The sequence below is a fragment of the Poecile atricapillus genome, chromosome 1 (assembly GCF_030490865.1).
Source record: "Poecile atricapillus isolate bPoeAtr1 chromosome 1, bPoeAtr1.hap1, whole genome shotgun sequence".
NCBI classification, from domain to species: domain Eukaryota; kingdom Metazoa; phylum Chordata; class Aves; order Passeriformes; family Paridae; genus Poecile; species Poecile atricapillus.
Window position 1 is genome coordinate 29,537,949 of NC_081249.1, and position 18,300 is coordinate 29,556,248.

Genomic DNA, 18,300 nt, shown 5'->3' on the forward strand with positions numbered 1-18,300 from the left:
CTTAACACCGTTCTTTGGCCTGCAGCAATTATTACATATCACGTGCTTACCTACATACATTTTTTGGAGGGAGCAAACAAACCCCACCATTTCAGAAGGAACCTGACTTTCAGTTCTGCCACTAAGACGGAATCCAATTAAAGCAAATTGATAGAGCTACAGACTGCTGCCAAAGTATGAGTTTGAGTGAAAAATTTATGAGGACTCAAGAAATTTCTACTGGTGTTGGAAAGGCTTCCAGATATTTCCAAGGGAATCCTCAGAAATACCTTGGATCTCAACAGCCATTACATCCACAGTCTGACCCAAAGGGTTGCCTCCAAGAAAGGATGTCTTGCACACAAAAGTGTTACTAATTTAGCTGCATAATGGAGAGAGTTCTGAAGATGCATATGGGCTGAATTAAGGGCACCACAAGAGCCTTTGGCTCAATCCTTGCAGAGTTTATTAGCTGCTGCTGCACACATGCTTGGTTGGGTTTGCTGGAAGAAGTCCAGCTCTGAGGCACCTCTCAATTCCTCCAGCTTCCAAAAGCTGCAAGAAAGTGGCTCAAACATACTGCCCCCTCTAAGCTCTTGTGGAGGAGAACTGTCCCCTGCAGAGAAGCAGACAGGGTTTGGGAGGGGGTACCTAGTCAATAACTCTTGATTACTGAGTTTATCTTCACAATTACCAGTGAGTGTCCTAGACTGTAAAGAGGGAAAATACCAACAGAATTATTATTTGAGAAGCAGTATGTGATTGTGTAATTAAGGGCAGGAATATAATACCATATGCACAACAAGCAGGGTTAATTTCAGCATTTCCTGACTAACCAACGGCATAATGGTGTAACCCTAATGTTCTCCGGATGGCTATCATTTATGAGCTTATGAATATTTGGTTAAAATTCACCCATCATACTCTCTGACACAATAATTAAAAACACCATGTTATTTGCCAATAAAAATATTTTTGTGAATTGGTAATTATTCTAAACATCACAGTCCAAGCTTCCCTACCTCCCACTCTTGCTGTCTTCCTGTTCTATAATGTATAACGCTAATCTTGATGAGGGAAAAATAAATAAGTAGCAGGAAAGGCTGGAAAGCTTCCAATCAAAAAACCTCCCAAAATGGAAGTAACATCCAATCTGGCCCACCACATCTTCTCTGTGGGCATTCCTTCCCTGCCTCTTAGCAATGCTTTCAGTATTCGTAACAGCTGTGGAATTAAGCATTATGAACAAGAACAAACCAACATGCAGCCTTTACTTTTCCCCATCAGCCCCAAACTATTCTGCATTGAGTTACAAAGTGAAAACCAGCACACTCTTAGATGGATTTAATTTCTATTTGGGCCCAATGCCAGACAAAGTTTCCCCATTGTTAAAACTCAACCCCATCTTTTCCATATCATGCATACAGTCTCATCCTTACCCCATCTTCTACACAGATGTGCATGCACACACAGAACCAGTCACTCCTACAGTGCAGAACCAAATCCATCTTCCCTGCTGTCTTAGCTAGGCTCATTGCTTTCTCCAGAAAGCCTAGTAGGCAAGTTGGATTTGGTCTATAATGCAGATTTTTAATATGTGGGAAAATGAAGGCTGCATAAGACACACATTTACATGTCCTAGATATTGTCTTGATAATAAATCTTTTTTAATAAAAAATTAATTTTACACAACCATGAAAATATTTGTTAGAGCAGCCAATTGTTCCACTGAAAAATAAAAGGGTTAAAACTTAATTAAAATATTAATGCTATAATTCAAAGTACAATTTTGGCAGAATTTCAGATATGGCATTTTGGCTTACAGAATAATGCAACACATGGATTTTAGAATACAGAAGTATACAGCTTTCAAATGCATACAGAAAAGAGAAATGGGTAATAGAACAGTTAAGCTTTTACACATTCATGGCAATTGTCTTCTCTCTTGTCCTCTTCCTATGGATGCTGCATGAACAACTGCACTCTATTTTTATGAAGTGCAGACATGTTTGCTGCCATTAAAGCTAAGGCAAGTAGTGGAAAACAGGAGAGTAGGTAGATTGAATTACTGTGTTTGAATGTTTGCCTTCTCCTCTACCTTGTGCCATTCTCTACAAACAGAAGTACAGTGTGTAAATGCTAAAAGATAAATGTATAAAATGTTGATCTGAGCCAATTCATGTTTTATTTGCAGAAAAAATTTATCCTCTTCTGTTTGTTAACCTATAAAAATGTTGCTAGTAGTACAATGTGAAGAACCACAAGTGTACTTTCTAAAGAATTAAAAACAACTAGTTGGGACTAAACATGGTTTCTTACTGTATTGAGTTCTGTGTCCTTCACCCTTAAACAATTAATAGAAGAAATTCCAGAAGTCTGCCTGCACACTTAGGATTACCGTAATGGTAATAACGTACAAAATTGTGTTCCAGTTTACTCTGTCACAAGGTTTCACAAGTATTGCTGTATTCAGAAGCTTCAGGAGCATCTGACTAGTCTGAGTGTAAATAAATGGCACGCCCTACCAACAAGAACAGCATTCCTGCTAACAAAGCAAAAAATACTCCTATAGGAGCCAACATAAATGACCAGCCATAACGTACATAAACAGCAAAGTCTGGGCAATCCATTTTTTTCATGTTTGTGTAGCTTTCCAGATCAGCCATGGCCTGGACCCAGATGACATACATCACGACAACCAGCGAAAACAAGACACCTGGAAAAGAAACACCAGGTTTTAACAACAGAGTGTGAGACAGATGCTGGGTGCATTTAATGTATTTTACCTAAAAATCCATCAATGCTTGAGGTCCTGTCAGTACGGCACAGCCAGCCACCAGTGGATAATTGTTGCCTTTGGCTTCCTCTAACTAGCACTACCTCCATCTTGCTCCTGATTTGCACTGAAAGGCATACTCCCATGACAAAGGAGATATCTGGTTTTGGTAGGCAGACTTTGATGACAAAATTCATGCAGGTATTTACTGTTTTGAATTCAGGGATCAAGGTGGGGGAAGGAAGGGGAATGGAATGGGAGAATCTGGAAAAAAAAATGTACTTTTGCTTCCCAAACTCCGGAAATTTTTTTATCAGTCTTATGGATATAGAAAGGAGTGGGAAATCTTTCTATTATCTTCATCTCTCTGCATTTGCTTCTTTATTCTTATGAAATGGGCTGTGTTTGGAACACAAAACTTCAGAGTATTCTACTCAAATATTTTGCATAAAAATTCAAATTATTTAACTCAAAATCATCCACATTTAGAAAAGAAGCTCTTGGTAGAGGAACAAAACCCAACAATAATTAAATAATAACTATGAAGAAGGCTATTAGTAATAACTTCAAATTGGATATGACAGTTTCCTGAAATTAATCCACCACATAATTCACAGCCTTTTCCCAACCACTCCTCTGAAAGGCCTTCGAATTGTTTATACACGATAGTAATAGGAGCACATGTCCTTACAAATTTTGATAATCTCCTTGTTACTATATACCAGAAGGAGATATAAGAAGAAAGTGCTTTCCAAAGTATCAGTTGCATTCCTAATATTTCATTTCACTTTAGAGGAATGTGGACACTTGAGAAACACAAGCCTGCAGAACAGATGCTCCAGAAGAAGATTTGCTGGAGGACCAAGGGCACGAGTCTAAATTTTTCGCATGCTTCAGCCTGTACCCATTTGCTCCCTGAGCTCCAGCTGTCACAGCACAGTTACAGCAGAACATCTATTCCAACATTAAAATATTTGAGGGACACTACCCTGTCATGTTTTTATCCCAGAATGTGCCTCATTAAAACACAAGTCAGGGCACAGTCCTGGGAACACTTCACTGCCAAACTTGAGGCTACAGGCTGTGAGTCAAAGGTATTTGTGGTCTCTTCTCCATCCTGCTAAATACTTGCAATGTAACCTTGAACAAATGTGACACTTGTGGCAAAACCTACAAGTGCACTTTGTAAGCACCCATGGCCAGTTATTTGCTTCCATATCCACATTGCCTGGAAACCTTTGATGGTTACCTTTCCCCATCCCCAACCTGAGATGCTGCCTCACAACCTCCTTTCCCCAAACTTTCTGCCCATTTACCAGGGAACAGCTGTTGTCCTCACTCCCTCACTCGATGCACACAAAACCAGGCAGGTTAGATGCATCAGCTAATTTGGTAATCTGGTGATCTTCCTGTTACTGCTTTATGGACAAAATGTAAAATCTTTACATGCATCCTGAACATCTGACAGGTGAGACTTCATGGTTCAATCCTTATAAACACTGTCTTTTGAAGATGAACAAAAAAAGGGCTGAAGTAGTTAAGCTGAGGCATAATCAAAACATTCCCAAAGGATCTTCAATTTCTAGGAGGCTGAAATAATAGTAGAAAAACTAAATAAAGAAGGAGGCAGACACATTTCATGTGTATGAAATACACTTCCAGGATTACATTTTTTGCTAAGGTTCAAATTCCTAACAAAGTTTGAGAAAACCCAACACTCAACTCCAAAAGGCATAAATTCAATTTTGAAAGTATTTTACCTAAGTAAAACTCAATTTTGATGGAATTTAGTACCGTGCTTGTATTAAACATAAAACCACTGAAACAATCAGAGAGAAGGATCGCCTTAGGGCCAGCCATGAAGAGTGAGAAATTAAATTGAAGACTCTTCAAATATAATTCAAACTGAGCAGGAGATTCCTAGAACAGAACATCTAATGATAACAGATAATGTAAGCAACAAGGAAAATTAGAAGAAAAAAGAGCTAGTAACTTTTGATTTAAAAAAGTAGAAAGATTCAGGGACAAATTCATAAGCAGAGTTATATATATATATATATATATATATATATATATATATATATATATATATTTTGTTCAAGGTTTCAGACCCTAAACAAAAAAAAAAAAATACAGCCCTAAAATTTAGAAAGATACATTACTAATCTGGCAAAATCCATAAAGACATTAGAATTTACCTCTTCAACTGGCTGTGCCTATGCATTTTCAAACTAGTCCTCTATTTAACCTCTACACTGGGGAAAACTTAGTCCAAAACAATAATAATTACAAAAAGTAGTGATGTATATTTCCTTACTATAGCAGCAGGTAAGTATATCCAGGCCTTGCAGACCTGGAAAGCCCTCTGGTATCCTGAGAAGAAGCAAAGTTATGTAAAGCAGTTAGTCAAAAACATCTGTCATTAAAACAAAGCATCAAAGGTGCTTTAATCTAGAAATGGGCATCCTTTGCTTTCAGGCACTCTGAAGCAACACCTAGGTGGTTAAACTAGAATCAACGCCATGTAGGTGCAAAATAGCAAGCCAGTGCTGCCAGTGGTGAAACAACTTCAGGGAATCTATCATCCATCAGGTGTGATTTCACAGCAAGCTGTTACACCTGTGAGTGGCAAACTGTGGAGCATGGGAATTTGCAGAAGAAATGTATGTCAAGCAGAGATAAATGTCCTCCTTTAAAAGGTAAGAAAAAGAAAGGAAGAGTATGTAAACCCTCTTAGTTAATTAAGGCACTAAAGGAGTATTTAAGGGTTCTCATCACCTGCTAATGAAGACTAATTAATAGGTATATTACTCAGCTTGTTCAATAAATATCTTGAACAATAGAATCAGGCTAAGTAAAAACTGACCATGTCCTGTTGCCTCCATCAGTATTCATTCATTAGCACTCCTTTTGTCTAATTTTCACAGAGTTATGATTTCATGGGAATTAAGTGCTGAGACAGTTTACTGAACATATATTTATCCTGAGAAATCTGCTCCTGCAGTCTTGCACTGGCAATCTATTGGGAATATCGTGAACTCTGAGAGGCAAGCTCCAAGAGAAAATTACTGAGACTGAAAAAAATCCACAATTTCTTGAAGTAAATATTTTTAGGAACAGTGTGTGCTGTGATATATTTCTATGTTTTTGGCATTCAGACCTTTTTCAGAGAGTGCAGACGTCCTTTTGCCTTTGCCTTTTAGTGAATAAAAAATAGAACAGCAGTTGCATGAATCAATAATGATGGGGGAAATTATTCCTAGAACATGAAATATGTCTGAGAGAGATTAAGACAAATAAATACTTCCCTCCTACTCCTTTTTCTGTCTCTTTTTTTATTTTTCTTTTTTTTTATAAACACACATGTTTGAAACATAGCTCTGTTCAGTGTGATAAGACACGGACTTCTCTGAGGTCACTCTTTTCTGTCTTTCACATTCATTCCTTTGAATTTCTTTCAAACAAATACTTGTGCATATTGTAGAGGAGAAAGAATACGGAACCTTTAGAAATGTCTGTGAATTCAAGAAGCAGTTTGCTGGCCTTTAGTACTGATTCTTCCCACGTAGAAATGCCTTTCACTTGTCAATGGTGAATGACTGTTTATGGCATGAATCTTTTACTATGCAGACGTGAAGACAACAGGTGCTGGAAAGAATGATGTGAGCTTTTTACTTATGCCTGGAAGTTTAGAACTCTTTATCTCATTTGAGGAAAACTTCTACGTGTGTGTATATTTTTTTATTAAATGCATTTTTCTGTTCTTGTCTTTATTTCAGATTCCTGAATTCAGGCCTCTTGTGACCTTTATTTAAAAATGATGGTTGGCATTCTCTGCTGAAGTACATGCAGAGGATCCCATGCAAAAGTTATCGGAGTAGGTACATGTCTCTGAAAACAGATTTTTATCCTCATCTAGGATGTCAAATTAAAGTACCATCTTTTTTCAATCTTTTGGCAGGAAGCAGCAGTCATACTTCTAATCTTGCTTCCTCACCAGGGTGTGATTCTGTAATGCTCTGTGTACAACCTGGTATATTGCTTATTGGCATCAGTACAAGAGGACAGTTTTCACCACCACCAGGCAGAAAGAGGCACAAGGTAGTTACGGACTTAATTGAAGGCTCTCTACAACATCATTTTATGGCAGCTTTCCCTTCTTTTCCTATGACCTTTGAAGCAACTATAAGGCTTCTTAGAGTTTTCAGTACCGTAGCTGTTCTTGGACAATCCTCTGATGTTGTAGACACAGAGATGAGGCTGCAAAGGCAGCATTCAAGTCACTGACTGGGGTATCATCGAACTGATACTCACATTTCCCCACAGGTATTGCAGGTGTAGTTTCACCTGTGACCTCAGGTGGTTAATAAGGTTACAAAGTTTTGCTACTCCCAATTAAGGAAGAATGGGTGAGGAAGAAGATAAATGGTGTTAATTGTAGTTATAATGGCCATGGAATGGCAAAGGTTAATATCCAAGGAGGAATACAGAAGGTAAGATCCAGAACTTAGGAGAATACACTTCAATGAGTGCAGAGAACTGGTATGCAAGATCCTAAGAAAGGCTGCCTTGAAGGGCAAAGACTGCCTTAAAGGGCAAAGGGGCCCAGAAGAATCTAATGTTGATCATAGACAATTTCCTTAAAGTAAAAGTATGGTCCCTTTATGTGTTCAAGCATGTCTGGCAGAAATGAAAATTAACCTCATACAGAGCTGCATTAGAAAGAACACAGTCATCAGACTTGAAAATACTAATATCACCCTTTATTCAACACTTGTGATATCATATGTGGTAAGCTATGTCCAGTTTGGGGTCCCCATGTGAAACAGAGATAGTGATAAACTGAGGTAGGTGATGGCCACCACAAAGCTTAATGGAGAACAAGTAGAGGCAGAGTGAGCAGGGGAATTTTAGTCTAGGGAAGAATCCAGTCTTCATTCTAAATGGAATTATAGAAAAGATGGGGATAGACTTTTCAGAGACCTACAGATTTGAGAGGATGAGATGTAATAGTCACAAAGTGCATCAAGGGCAATATCAGGTGAAAACAAGGGAAAAAACCAAAACATTTCTCACAACAAAGTTGGTCAAACTGTGACAAGCACCCAAAGATGCTGCGTAATATCAGTTACTGGAGATTTTAAAAACTCGATTGGATAAGGCTCTGAGCAGCCTGATCTAACTTTGATGACAACCCCGCTCTAAATGGGATTATCAGACTTGATTGCCACAAGAGGTCCTTTTCTATGTGTATTTATTTGTGTCACTCAGGATCTCTGTTTAGGCTTCTTGAATGGGTGTCTCCAAAAGGCAAGTCTATCTGCCTTATCACAGAGAAGGTGAGGTGTCCACCTGAGTGTTTCTTACTGTTGACAATAGAAATTTAAGCAGTTGGTTCATACGAAACAGCTTTCAGATGGCTGAACAGTTGGTGTGACTCTCATTCCCAATAGAATCTTCAGCTACTTCTGGAACCCTAGGACATCACAGCAGATCATGCTACAATGTACTCTTCAGCTGAGGGTGAGCTTTTATCTGCTGCTAATTTGTAAGTTAAGGTTGCAAAAAGATAAAGATATTTCTGTCCAATAACAGGCATTAAAATTATTTCGTCTAACTTTTTCTTTTAACACATGCTAGTAGGAAAATGACTGATCTCCCCATCTTCTTCCTAACTTCCAAAGAGCAATCATCTTGTCTAACTTCCTTCTCAGAAGACTATTCTCTACAGTATAACACATACTTGAATTTTGTGGTAAGACAGCATCCAGGCTCTTTCAAAATAATGTGTATAATTCCTTTTTATTTTTTTCATCAAAACAACCTGGTTTCTGTCTTAGGAGAACTCTAAATTCACCAAATCTAATTCCCATTAATCTAAGTCACATTACATCTTTTCATTTTCGCATTAGGTCTGTGTTTAAGTAGATGCACATCCTGGCTGCATCCTGATCACAAGCTTGAGAAGTGATAAATATGTACCACTTCTCATCACTCTATCCTTCCATGGCCTGTTTTGATTTGGCAGGCAGTAAATGAACAGTCTCTCTAGTTCTGAAGGAGATGGACAGAGAAGGGATCAGGGCAGCAGGGGCATAGTAGAGCACATCACCCTCTTCTGCATCAGATTCTATCTTATCTTGCTCTGTCTTGAGCAAGCTGAATGGGTCCTATTTTCTCCTGCCAACATTACTTTTTGACAAATTATAGCAGGATATTGCTAAAGACCTTTGCTTTTCAACAACAGTAATGGTAATAGTAAAAATAACATATCTTTTTTCTAAATCCCTGATTGAGAACAGTGCTGAAGTTGAAACATGCTACATACAGAGGAGTAAAAAATCAGGATTTCCCTTGAAGAACCATTTGCTCTATAGGGACAAAGGGTGAAAGGGGCAAAGGCACAGACCCAAGGTCACACACTGGGATAATAAAGCTCACTTAACTTCACATACGTAAATAGTCTCTCTAGATTCTCTTAGTAAAGGAAAGAGAGGTGTAGGGCTTCTCCACAGCACATTCATCTGATCCAATTAGGCCCCTCTTTCAGTATGAAATGAATCCCCAGCTGGGGGACTTCTTACATACCTACTGTTTTTACCGCCAATGAATGTTATTGCCTCTTGCAGGCCTCCTAGGGAAGCCAAGGGAGGCTAACACAGGCTTGGGGATCTAACTTCACCTGCTTAAATGAGGGCAGATGAACTGACCCAGAGTGGAGAACACAGGCATCGCTTTGCACCTCTGCCCATCAGCTCCACATCTTTCAAGTGTCCTTTTCCTCTCAAACAGCTTCTGCTACTTTCTAGTGACAGCTGAGGTTTTTCATGCATTACAAATGCAGAAAAAAAGCGAGACTCACATGGGCTCTTGCCCTGCAAATTAGTGACAAAAAGCACAGAAATATCTTAGAATCTCCAACAGCCTATGAATATTTTTTGTATGTCTTTTAAAAGTGTGGAGGACTAATTCTCAAGAGAGAAAATGTAAGTATGCAGGATTTTCTTCAACTAAAATATCATAAAATACTTCCCACACTTCACTGAGAGTCCTTTGGAAGGGAATAATGATCACTAGCTGCATATGAAGAGCTTAGAGGTGAATGGGTAAGCAAGGTCAGGGGGTCAGTATAAGAAGCAAAAAGAGAGCCCAGACACAGGTGGCTCTGCCCTGTAACATAATATGTTCTCACAGGGCTGCCCCTCATCAGGCTTTAAACCACAGAGAACAGCAGTGGAGCACATACTGTCATTTACATCCTACATAACTATATCTTACACGCCAGTGTGACATCTTCACAGACTTTCCAAGGTTAAGCAAACAGCTTGCCAGTGAGCTGTCCATATCAGCTGAATCCTGGGAGGATGCATTCTCCGCCGTACGTGTGGGTTATGAGGAAGGAGGGAATTCAGTTATTTGTTATCTTTCATTCACAGAACTCCTATTTACTCATACATGACAACTATTTTGTTTAGTCCTATCACATCCAAAGCATTTTCTTGTATTGGTCATGTAAATGTGTTCTGTCTCTCAGCTTCTTCAGAGTCCACTGTAATCATCTTTTGCATCACTGATAAAGGACAAAACCCTCTCCTTAGCTAAAGCCCTTGAGAATCCTATAAGGCAACATTCTTAAATATGCATTCTTTTTTCCTGTTAAAAAAAGTAGATTGAAATTGCAGTGTAATTCCATTATTTCCCCTGGATGTGTTTTGTTGTTTTTTTCTCAACCTTAACCCAAAAATAGCTTTTATAATAGCTTCATGACTAAATAACCGTGCAAAGAATTGTCTCCAGGACAAGTACTCCACAAGCCAAAGGCTAGAAGCATATGCTTTCTCTTTCTTTTAACCATGATTGATATAATTTTTGGTTAAGGAAAATGGAAGAAATTACTCATCCTTTCTACTCTATAATTGACTGAGCAAACATGATACTCACCAGCAATGATGAAAAAGCCTCCTCCTGCTTTGTATAGAATGTGACTGGCAAAAGGAGCTGCACAGATGATGAGGAAACTAGCTGCCACAACAGTGAGCACTCCCAGGAGCATAAGAACCGTCCAGAAACCTCGATAAACTGGAGAAAAGGAAGAAGGAAGAAAAAGAATACAATGCTTTTTAGAGCTTACCCAAGTTGGCTAACAAAGATTTTCCATCCTCCTTCTCTTATCACTTGATTTATTAACAAATGAAACATTAATTCTATTTTCTAATTCTATCCACATTATATATCCTGTGGATCAAAATAGGTTTGATTACCAGTCCTTATCTAATGATCATAGAAAACAGCATGTAAGTTATTCTGAATGAAATCCATCTGCTGAATATTTAGCAGAACCTTGTAAGATGGCAACCTGACCAAAGTGACACTCTTTAGAAAATGGTACAGCAAAGCTATAGCAGTGATTCTTTGGGATAAATGATTGGACTGACAGGATACAATTATTTTACCAAAATTGTGTGGAAGAAGCAGAGACCTGCAACATCTTGACACTCTTAGTGTCCAGACTATATCACCAATAACAATCTGTAAGTTCTTTACAATTTACTGCTGGATAATACTCCTTATATATAGCCATATTTAGCAGAAATAAACTTAAGCTAGAAGCAGGGAGAAACTAAGAAAATGTAAACTGTATTTCTGAAAAACAGCTAAGTGTCTTAAACCAGCCTATTTCTGCTCCAAAGCTCTTTGTATTTTATTAAATTTAAAATGTGATGTTTCAGAAGCCCCTGTTAGGCAGTGCCAAGCAGTGCTGAATTAATGGATGCAGCTGGTGATAAATGAGCTGAGAGTTTTGTGACATACTCTGGCCAAAAGAGTCTTTCTAACAATTAGTTTTTAGCTGGTTAATTGCACATCCATTTAACAAAGTCATCATTTTACAAATGCTACAAGAGTGACATAAATTTCTCCCATGAATTTAAAAATTGGTACATTAACACAACCCATTAGTAAAATTATGAGTTGTAAAGATCTCCATCGTCGGATCTGAAAATCTTAAAGCACTGACAATTCAGTCAGTGAAAAACATTTCCACCCAACTCGGGGAAAGCATGTAAGCCAGCTGGCAAGTCAGGAAAAGTGTATCACAAAAGAAACTGCCACTTGTCATCTGACAGCACCTACTTACTGTTATGGAAAAACACAACCAAGCAACTATTATACTGGTTCATATCCTGAAAGATTCAAATTCATACAGCTTGTTAGAGACACCTATTCAGTAATAATTCAGGTTTGCTCTCATCTGAAATCTGAAAGCACTCTAGGCATTAGCAGCTTGTGTTTCCCACTAATGTATTCCAAAAGTCTATGGTTTTTAACTTGACCAGTTTAACTCAAGTTAAAGTATACATCACCAGCCTTGTAAATGTATTAGCTAGATCACGTTCGCCACATTACATTAGTCACACTTTTTAAATAACACCCTTTTTAATCCAGGCAAACATTCAGAGACATAATTTTCTGCCACACTGATCAGCAGATTTGGGCATAAAAAGGATGAATGTGTCTGAAAGTACCTGGCAGAAGGGTTAAACTGTGGTTTGGTTCACATCCAAGCCTCCACATAAACAAAAAATTATTGGAATACTAGGTAAGAAAATAAGGCTATGGCTCAGCAAAGCAGTTAAATGTGTGTTTTGCTTTAAGTACTATACCTCTTATGGGATTTAGGCACCTTTTTAAAGCTAAACACATAGTTAAATGATTCACTTTATGCAAGTGGACAGTGAATGGAGACCTAGAAAGGTAAATCTCTCAAGTCCTTCAGTCTAGGGTTTCTGAAGCAATTTCATATTATTTTACTCATGGGGCTACTTTGATAAGCTTCATTGCAGACTCCAAGTCCATGGGACATTACTTCCTCATTTAAAGCCTAATACTACTAAATCAATCTATAACCACCCAACTCTTTTACATGGGTGGCCCAAGGTACTTCAAAGTCATATTACATAATAGGACATATTGGCCAAAATGGACCTTGAAAAAGCTTTCTTGTATATTATTATGGTCAGTCACCTAAGCCATGGAGCAGTGGTTCTATTTTCTGAATGGAGGAGGGCACAAGATTCTCCAGCATTACAAAACCAACATCCATTTTCATTACCTGTTATTCATACAGGAAGCTTTGAAGTCTGCTTTTAGTGAAATTTCATGAGAAAAGCTTGATTTGATACTCAAATTAGAAACAGAGCACAAAAGAAGTACAAATGTAACTGATGAAAATTTGTTTCAACCTCTCTGTAATAATACAAGAGAAAAGCTGTTTCCCTGCTCCAACACTATTTTATGCTTTATGTGTGAAATATTGATTTCACCTAGCTATTACCTGACAGACACTTCCATTCTATTTCTCCAAAACAGTTATTTACTCAAAATAATCAGGATAAAGTCTGATTATCCTAATATTTGTTTACCAAGCTAATTCAGTTATTAAGCATCAATTGAAAAATAGAATGTAATTGACAGGTACAAAGTCTGCTCACAAATCTTTGACTTTTCAAGCAAAATACTACCCCCCTCTAATCTGCAAGGCAGAAAGTCATTTGGTTCATTTGTGGCACAGGTCTGAGGAAACGCCCTACGCCCACTCAGACTTTTACTTTTGTAGGAGAATTAAAAAGCCATAATTTTCCTGAAAAGATGGCTTCACTTTATAATCTGACCATTTTTGCTCAGATCACATTTCCGATCTTCTCTGCCTAGATGGGCAAGATCAATTTCTGCAGGGCTAGTCATTCAACATTACAACTCAGGCCTACTGCTGTCATTTAGCTTAGCTGTCATCTATAGATGAACACAAAAGAGCTGGTTGAAATGAAATCTTCCTAAGAATGAAATTACTCTTCAAGTCAAAGACCTTGCTACTCTGAGGTCGAGATACACAATGATAGATAAAATGCAACAGAAGATTCTGCTTTGAATCACTCCTCTTTACATCCCATGAAAAGGGCTGACACTGTGATCCAGTCTGTTTCAGGAAACAATGGTTCAGTGAACCCATACAAAGTGTATCTATACAAAGTGCTAAAAAAACTTTGCACAATTTCAAGTCTCACTGAGGTATTTCATAGGATAGCCCATGTTCTGGTCCAGATGACAAGAAGTACTTTTGTGTCTTCCAGATACTTCACAGATATGTTAGTTACCTACCTCAAATACACACATTATTCCAAGTGTTTCCTACAACAGAAAAACTAAAGTACAAGCACTATTGCATAGTGCAAAGTAAACATATCTGCAGTGTTTAAAATCTTAGATACCATTGCTCTGTGTTGCAAGAGTGCTAAACAGAAGGTTTTGTAACTCATCTTGGTAAGCTGCCCCTTTGTTGAGTACAACATTTGCCTTGGAAATGACAGGCAGCCCTAAAAATAAAATAGACTTAGCGGAAAACAGGAGTACACACAACTGCACCATCAGGCCTGTATGGGAACATTATATTCCTCTAAAACTGCATGACCTGTAGTTTTCCCTTGCTACTTGTTTTTCCCTCTGAAGATCCTAATTTAGATCCTTCTAGAGACTTCTGCATTATTTGAAAACTAGAAGTATCTGGGTTTGTGCAAGGGACCAAATTTTGGAGAAATGGGTGAAAATTACCAAAAGCCTTCATATCTAGTATAGTATATCCCATCACTTATTACAAACTGAAGTTAAAAATTCACTTTTTAAGATGTTACTGCGGCATGATATGAAAGAGAAGCAATAATATATTTGAAAAGTTACAGAGTGGTATCACCTACAACACACTTGTGTAGCAGTCACGGACACTTCTGGAGCTCCATAATTGTTATTCAGGAACAGCCTAGCTAATGTCACAAAGCAACACCCTTCCGCTACTGGAGATGTTAACAGCAGCATCATGGAAGCATACCAAGTATTTCACTGCTCTTGCTGACTTAAATTTTTTTCAAAACACAGACATCAGTCCATATAAGTACCGCGGTCTACCATAAAAACCCCAGCCACTTAATCTTAAAATCAATATGAATTATTATATTAAATATAATAAATTATATTTAATATTATTATTAAAAGCTTTTTGAAACATGTGTTTGAAATGCTGCATAAAAATTCACAGGGGTAGGCAAAACAACTTGGAAAAGTTTCCTTGAACTATTACAGACAAGATCACATCCGAAAGGGAGCATTTCCTTTGATCTGACAGTAGATTGTATTTTGGAATGTGTGGGTTTTTTACCGCTCTATTTAATGTAAGAGATATTGAAATGCATTTGAGAAGAGTATTGCCACACACAATGCCAAAACAGTGAAAGGGAAAGTGCCTGAACTGATCTCAACCAAGAGATAAACAACTGTTAATGAAATCACCTATCTCAGCAGCAACACAGGAGGCACACCTGGCAACACAGTAAACACTGCAAGACTTTTCTCAGCTTCATTCAGCACCCTTTGCTATCCCTTATAATAATTTATTTTTTTCAAAAATAACTTTAACAGTAAAACAAATACAATATTCACAAGATGGATTCACACTGCTTTTTAAAATATTTCATACTTTATTGCTGCTTGGGGGACTACAGAGATCACACTTATAAATGTACTGTATTACAATCTCTCGTGGGCAATTATATGACTATTACATAACAGCAGTTTTTTCCCCTAGAAATAGACTGCTGGTAACATTTCAGTTGTACAGCTTCTATTTTCAGATTTCATTGCTGATATTTTCCAGATAACTTTAGGTTAATTTAAACCCATTAAAAAACCTGCCAATAAATTTGATCTCACCATTTCAGATTTAACAGTTGCTGAATCAGATTTTTGCTTCAGTCCTATAAACATTGTGCATTATCCATTAGGCATTACATCAAATGCTGGCAATGTGCCCAGTGATGGACAAAATAAGATACTAATAGTCAGGAAAAAAAATACTAGTGGCTAAAAATCTGAGTATTAAACTAATGTGCCAGTGCTGCCCCATTAAAATGCTTCCACTTCAGCTTCAAAAGGTGTTGGGATGATTTACAACAGTTAGGGAACTATTGTTTATTTCCAAATTAAGTTGAAAAAAAATCCACTCAAAAATAAAAATAATGAATTAGTGACTAAGTGTTAGATTTTTCACTTCTTTTTCTTAGCAATCTCACTATGGCCAACGGGACTATTTCCATGAGTAAGAACTTTGCACATTTTACAAAAACAGGCCTAGTATTGTCCTATAGTAAAAGAACTTAAGAAAGATAACCCTTGAACATCAATGTTAAGTAATCTAGTGACATGATATTATGCATCAATCTAGCTAGTAACGAATTAATATTAAAGTACTATATATTATGTTCTCAGAATAGCCTGATGGGGCAACTAATCTGCTTATGATTATGCAAATATATGTTTATTTTAAAATATATAGGTTGCTGCTGTGGTATTTCTACTGCATGGTCTAATTTATTTTTTTTTTATTCCTAGATTGTAGTTTATTGCACTTACGTATGTGAATTATCATAAAAATGAATCTGCTGGCAACACAATGAGGTGCTAAGTCAACTTAAGAGGTGCACACTATAAAAGTTGTCACTCTAAACCTCTGTACCATCACAGAAAGTCACTAGCACCAGCTAGGGGAAGTCCTCCCCACTCTGTCAAGATATTTAACAAAACCAATGAATGCACAAAAACATTATAACCATGATTAAAAGACACAGTAAATTTTCTGTATTTTCAAAGCAGTGCTAGCTAACCCTTTGAAGCTGATCATGCATCTAACAACAATGATTTAAAGAGATCTCCTACATTAAAGCATGCATTCAAACCTTCAATATAAGCAGCCCCATAGGCTCTTCTGTCTTTACATTTCTATCTAAGGCTGTAGTCCTTGACAGCAAGAGCTCACAGTCTAGGTTTGTACATCAGAATGAACTGAGCCTTTGGTCTAAAGCTTTGTAAGGCACACTGAAACACTATAGAGTTCCCCGTCCTCAGTGCTTTAAGATTTTTGGGAACTACAACACAAATACAAACCCAGCATATAAAAAGACGTAAATAAACTAAGAGAGGATAGGTGATCCTGTTTTGAATTCTGTCCCAGAAAAGCTCTGAGCCAAATTCCTACTAAAGCCAAAGAAGTTATGTCAACAGAGAACTTGGTCCAGACATTGACCTCAAAAAGCATCAGAGATTTCATGCTCCTCAGGCAACTTATCTTTGTCTGAACTCTTCTAGCTGGATAGTGACACACTTAGTGTCTTCACGCAAGGAACTGCAAAAGGGGCTAAAGTTAAATTCAAATTCCTCTGATAAGATCCAAAAGTCTCTTAAGGCAGATAGTCTGTTAAAAAGTCACATGCCTTTGTTTGTTCAAAAAATAATAGTGCTCTGAGCAGTAACTTGGAGATTTTTAGAAAATGTGTTCTATACATGTTTGATTTTTCCAATGAAGTTTAAAGCACTTTATTCAGTTGTTTCTTTTTCTATGATAAAGCAAATGAAGATGACAGAAAAATTCCTGCTAGCTTGTTATATCTTGCTAACATAGAACTTGACTGACTCACTAAAAATGCAGTGATAATCCTAGAGAGGAGATTTGGGCTTTTTATCATCTTCAAAAGAGAATATGTTGAGAAAGCTATGAGTCATGAAAATGGTAATATTTTATCAAGAAACAGTACCAGAACCAAAAAACCGGGACAATAACCTCATTTTTTTGGTAGTGCCCTTTTATTCTATGCTTAGCTGGTGCAAAGTATTAGATGCAGACAGACTGGATATACAAATCATAGATGAAATCTTGTTGTCCATGAAACCAAGCTGGAGCCTTTTTCCACTGGCTTTATAGAGAACCACTTCCCACACTGGGAGTCAAGAAGAAGAGGATAACCTTCTAGTATTTCTTAATTTAGCAACTGCAGCCGAAGGTTTTTAAAACTTGTTTGACAAATATCATGAGCAGGATTGTCAAACTAGACTAAAGCAGAAACAAGTTTTGAACTAACAGAAGAGATGATGACATAACCTTCTTCATAAAAAGTAGTGAAAGACTCTTGAACAATCATATCTGTTCTAGTAAATAGCTTAGATGCTGAAAATGAAATGTAGGCATAAAAAAACCCAAACCTTCTTCAGTTTTAATGAGCTCGAAAGCAATCCAACTGTATCTATTTATATAGCAGGAATGGCTCTGAATATACTCTACCTGGGCCAGCATCTATAGGACAGTTCTGCCTACTTTTAATCTCCTAATATGAAATATAGATAGGAAAATTATATTTGAGCTGTGGTTCTTTTGGCAAACATTAACTAAAATTAATTAAACTTTTGATGATATTCCTTCTCCTTTCCTTTTTCTTTGTTTGTCCACTTCTGTGTAATCATGCAATATAATTTGAGGAACCTTTGTGAATGTATGAGTGAACAGTGGAATACAAACTCTGTCTAGGCTATTAGGAGCTGATGACTCTGTCACTTTCAAATGGAAAGATAAACTGTTCTAGATGTGCTGTGAAGTTACAGATTAGATCTCTGAATGGTGAGGTCTGAATTCCTCCTGGACAAACAGCTCATAATTTCTAAAGATTAAA

At 37.4% G+C, this 18,300-nt stretch overlaps 1 protein-coding gene across 2 annotated transcripts in view; it reads right to left on the minus strand.

Annotated features, from left to right (window-relative positions):
- Window positions 1–1,634: 1,634 nt before the first annotated feature.
- TMEM182 (transmembrane protein 182) overlaps window positions 1,635–18,300 on the minus strand; it is a 28,356-nt gene continuing 11,690 nt past the window's right edge. For both annotated transcript variants that reach the window (XM_058831753.1, XM_058831744.1), the window contains exons 4-5: window positions 10,697–10,834; window positions 1,635–2,695 (exon numbers count right to left, since the gene is read on the minus strand). In XM_058831753.1, the coding sequence (XP_058687736.1) occupies window positions 2,472–2,695; window positions 10,697–10,834 (362 nt within the window). In that variant the 3' untranslated portion in view covers window positions 1,635–2,471. The remainder of the gene's footprint in view (window positions 2,696–10,696; window positions 10,835–18,300) is intronic.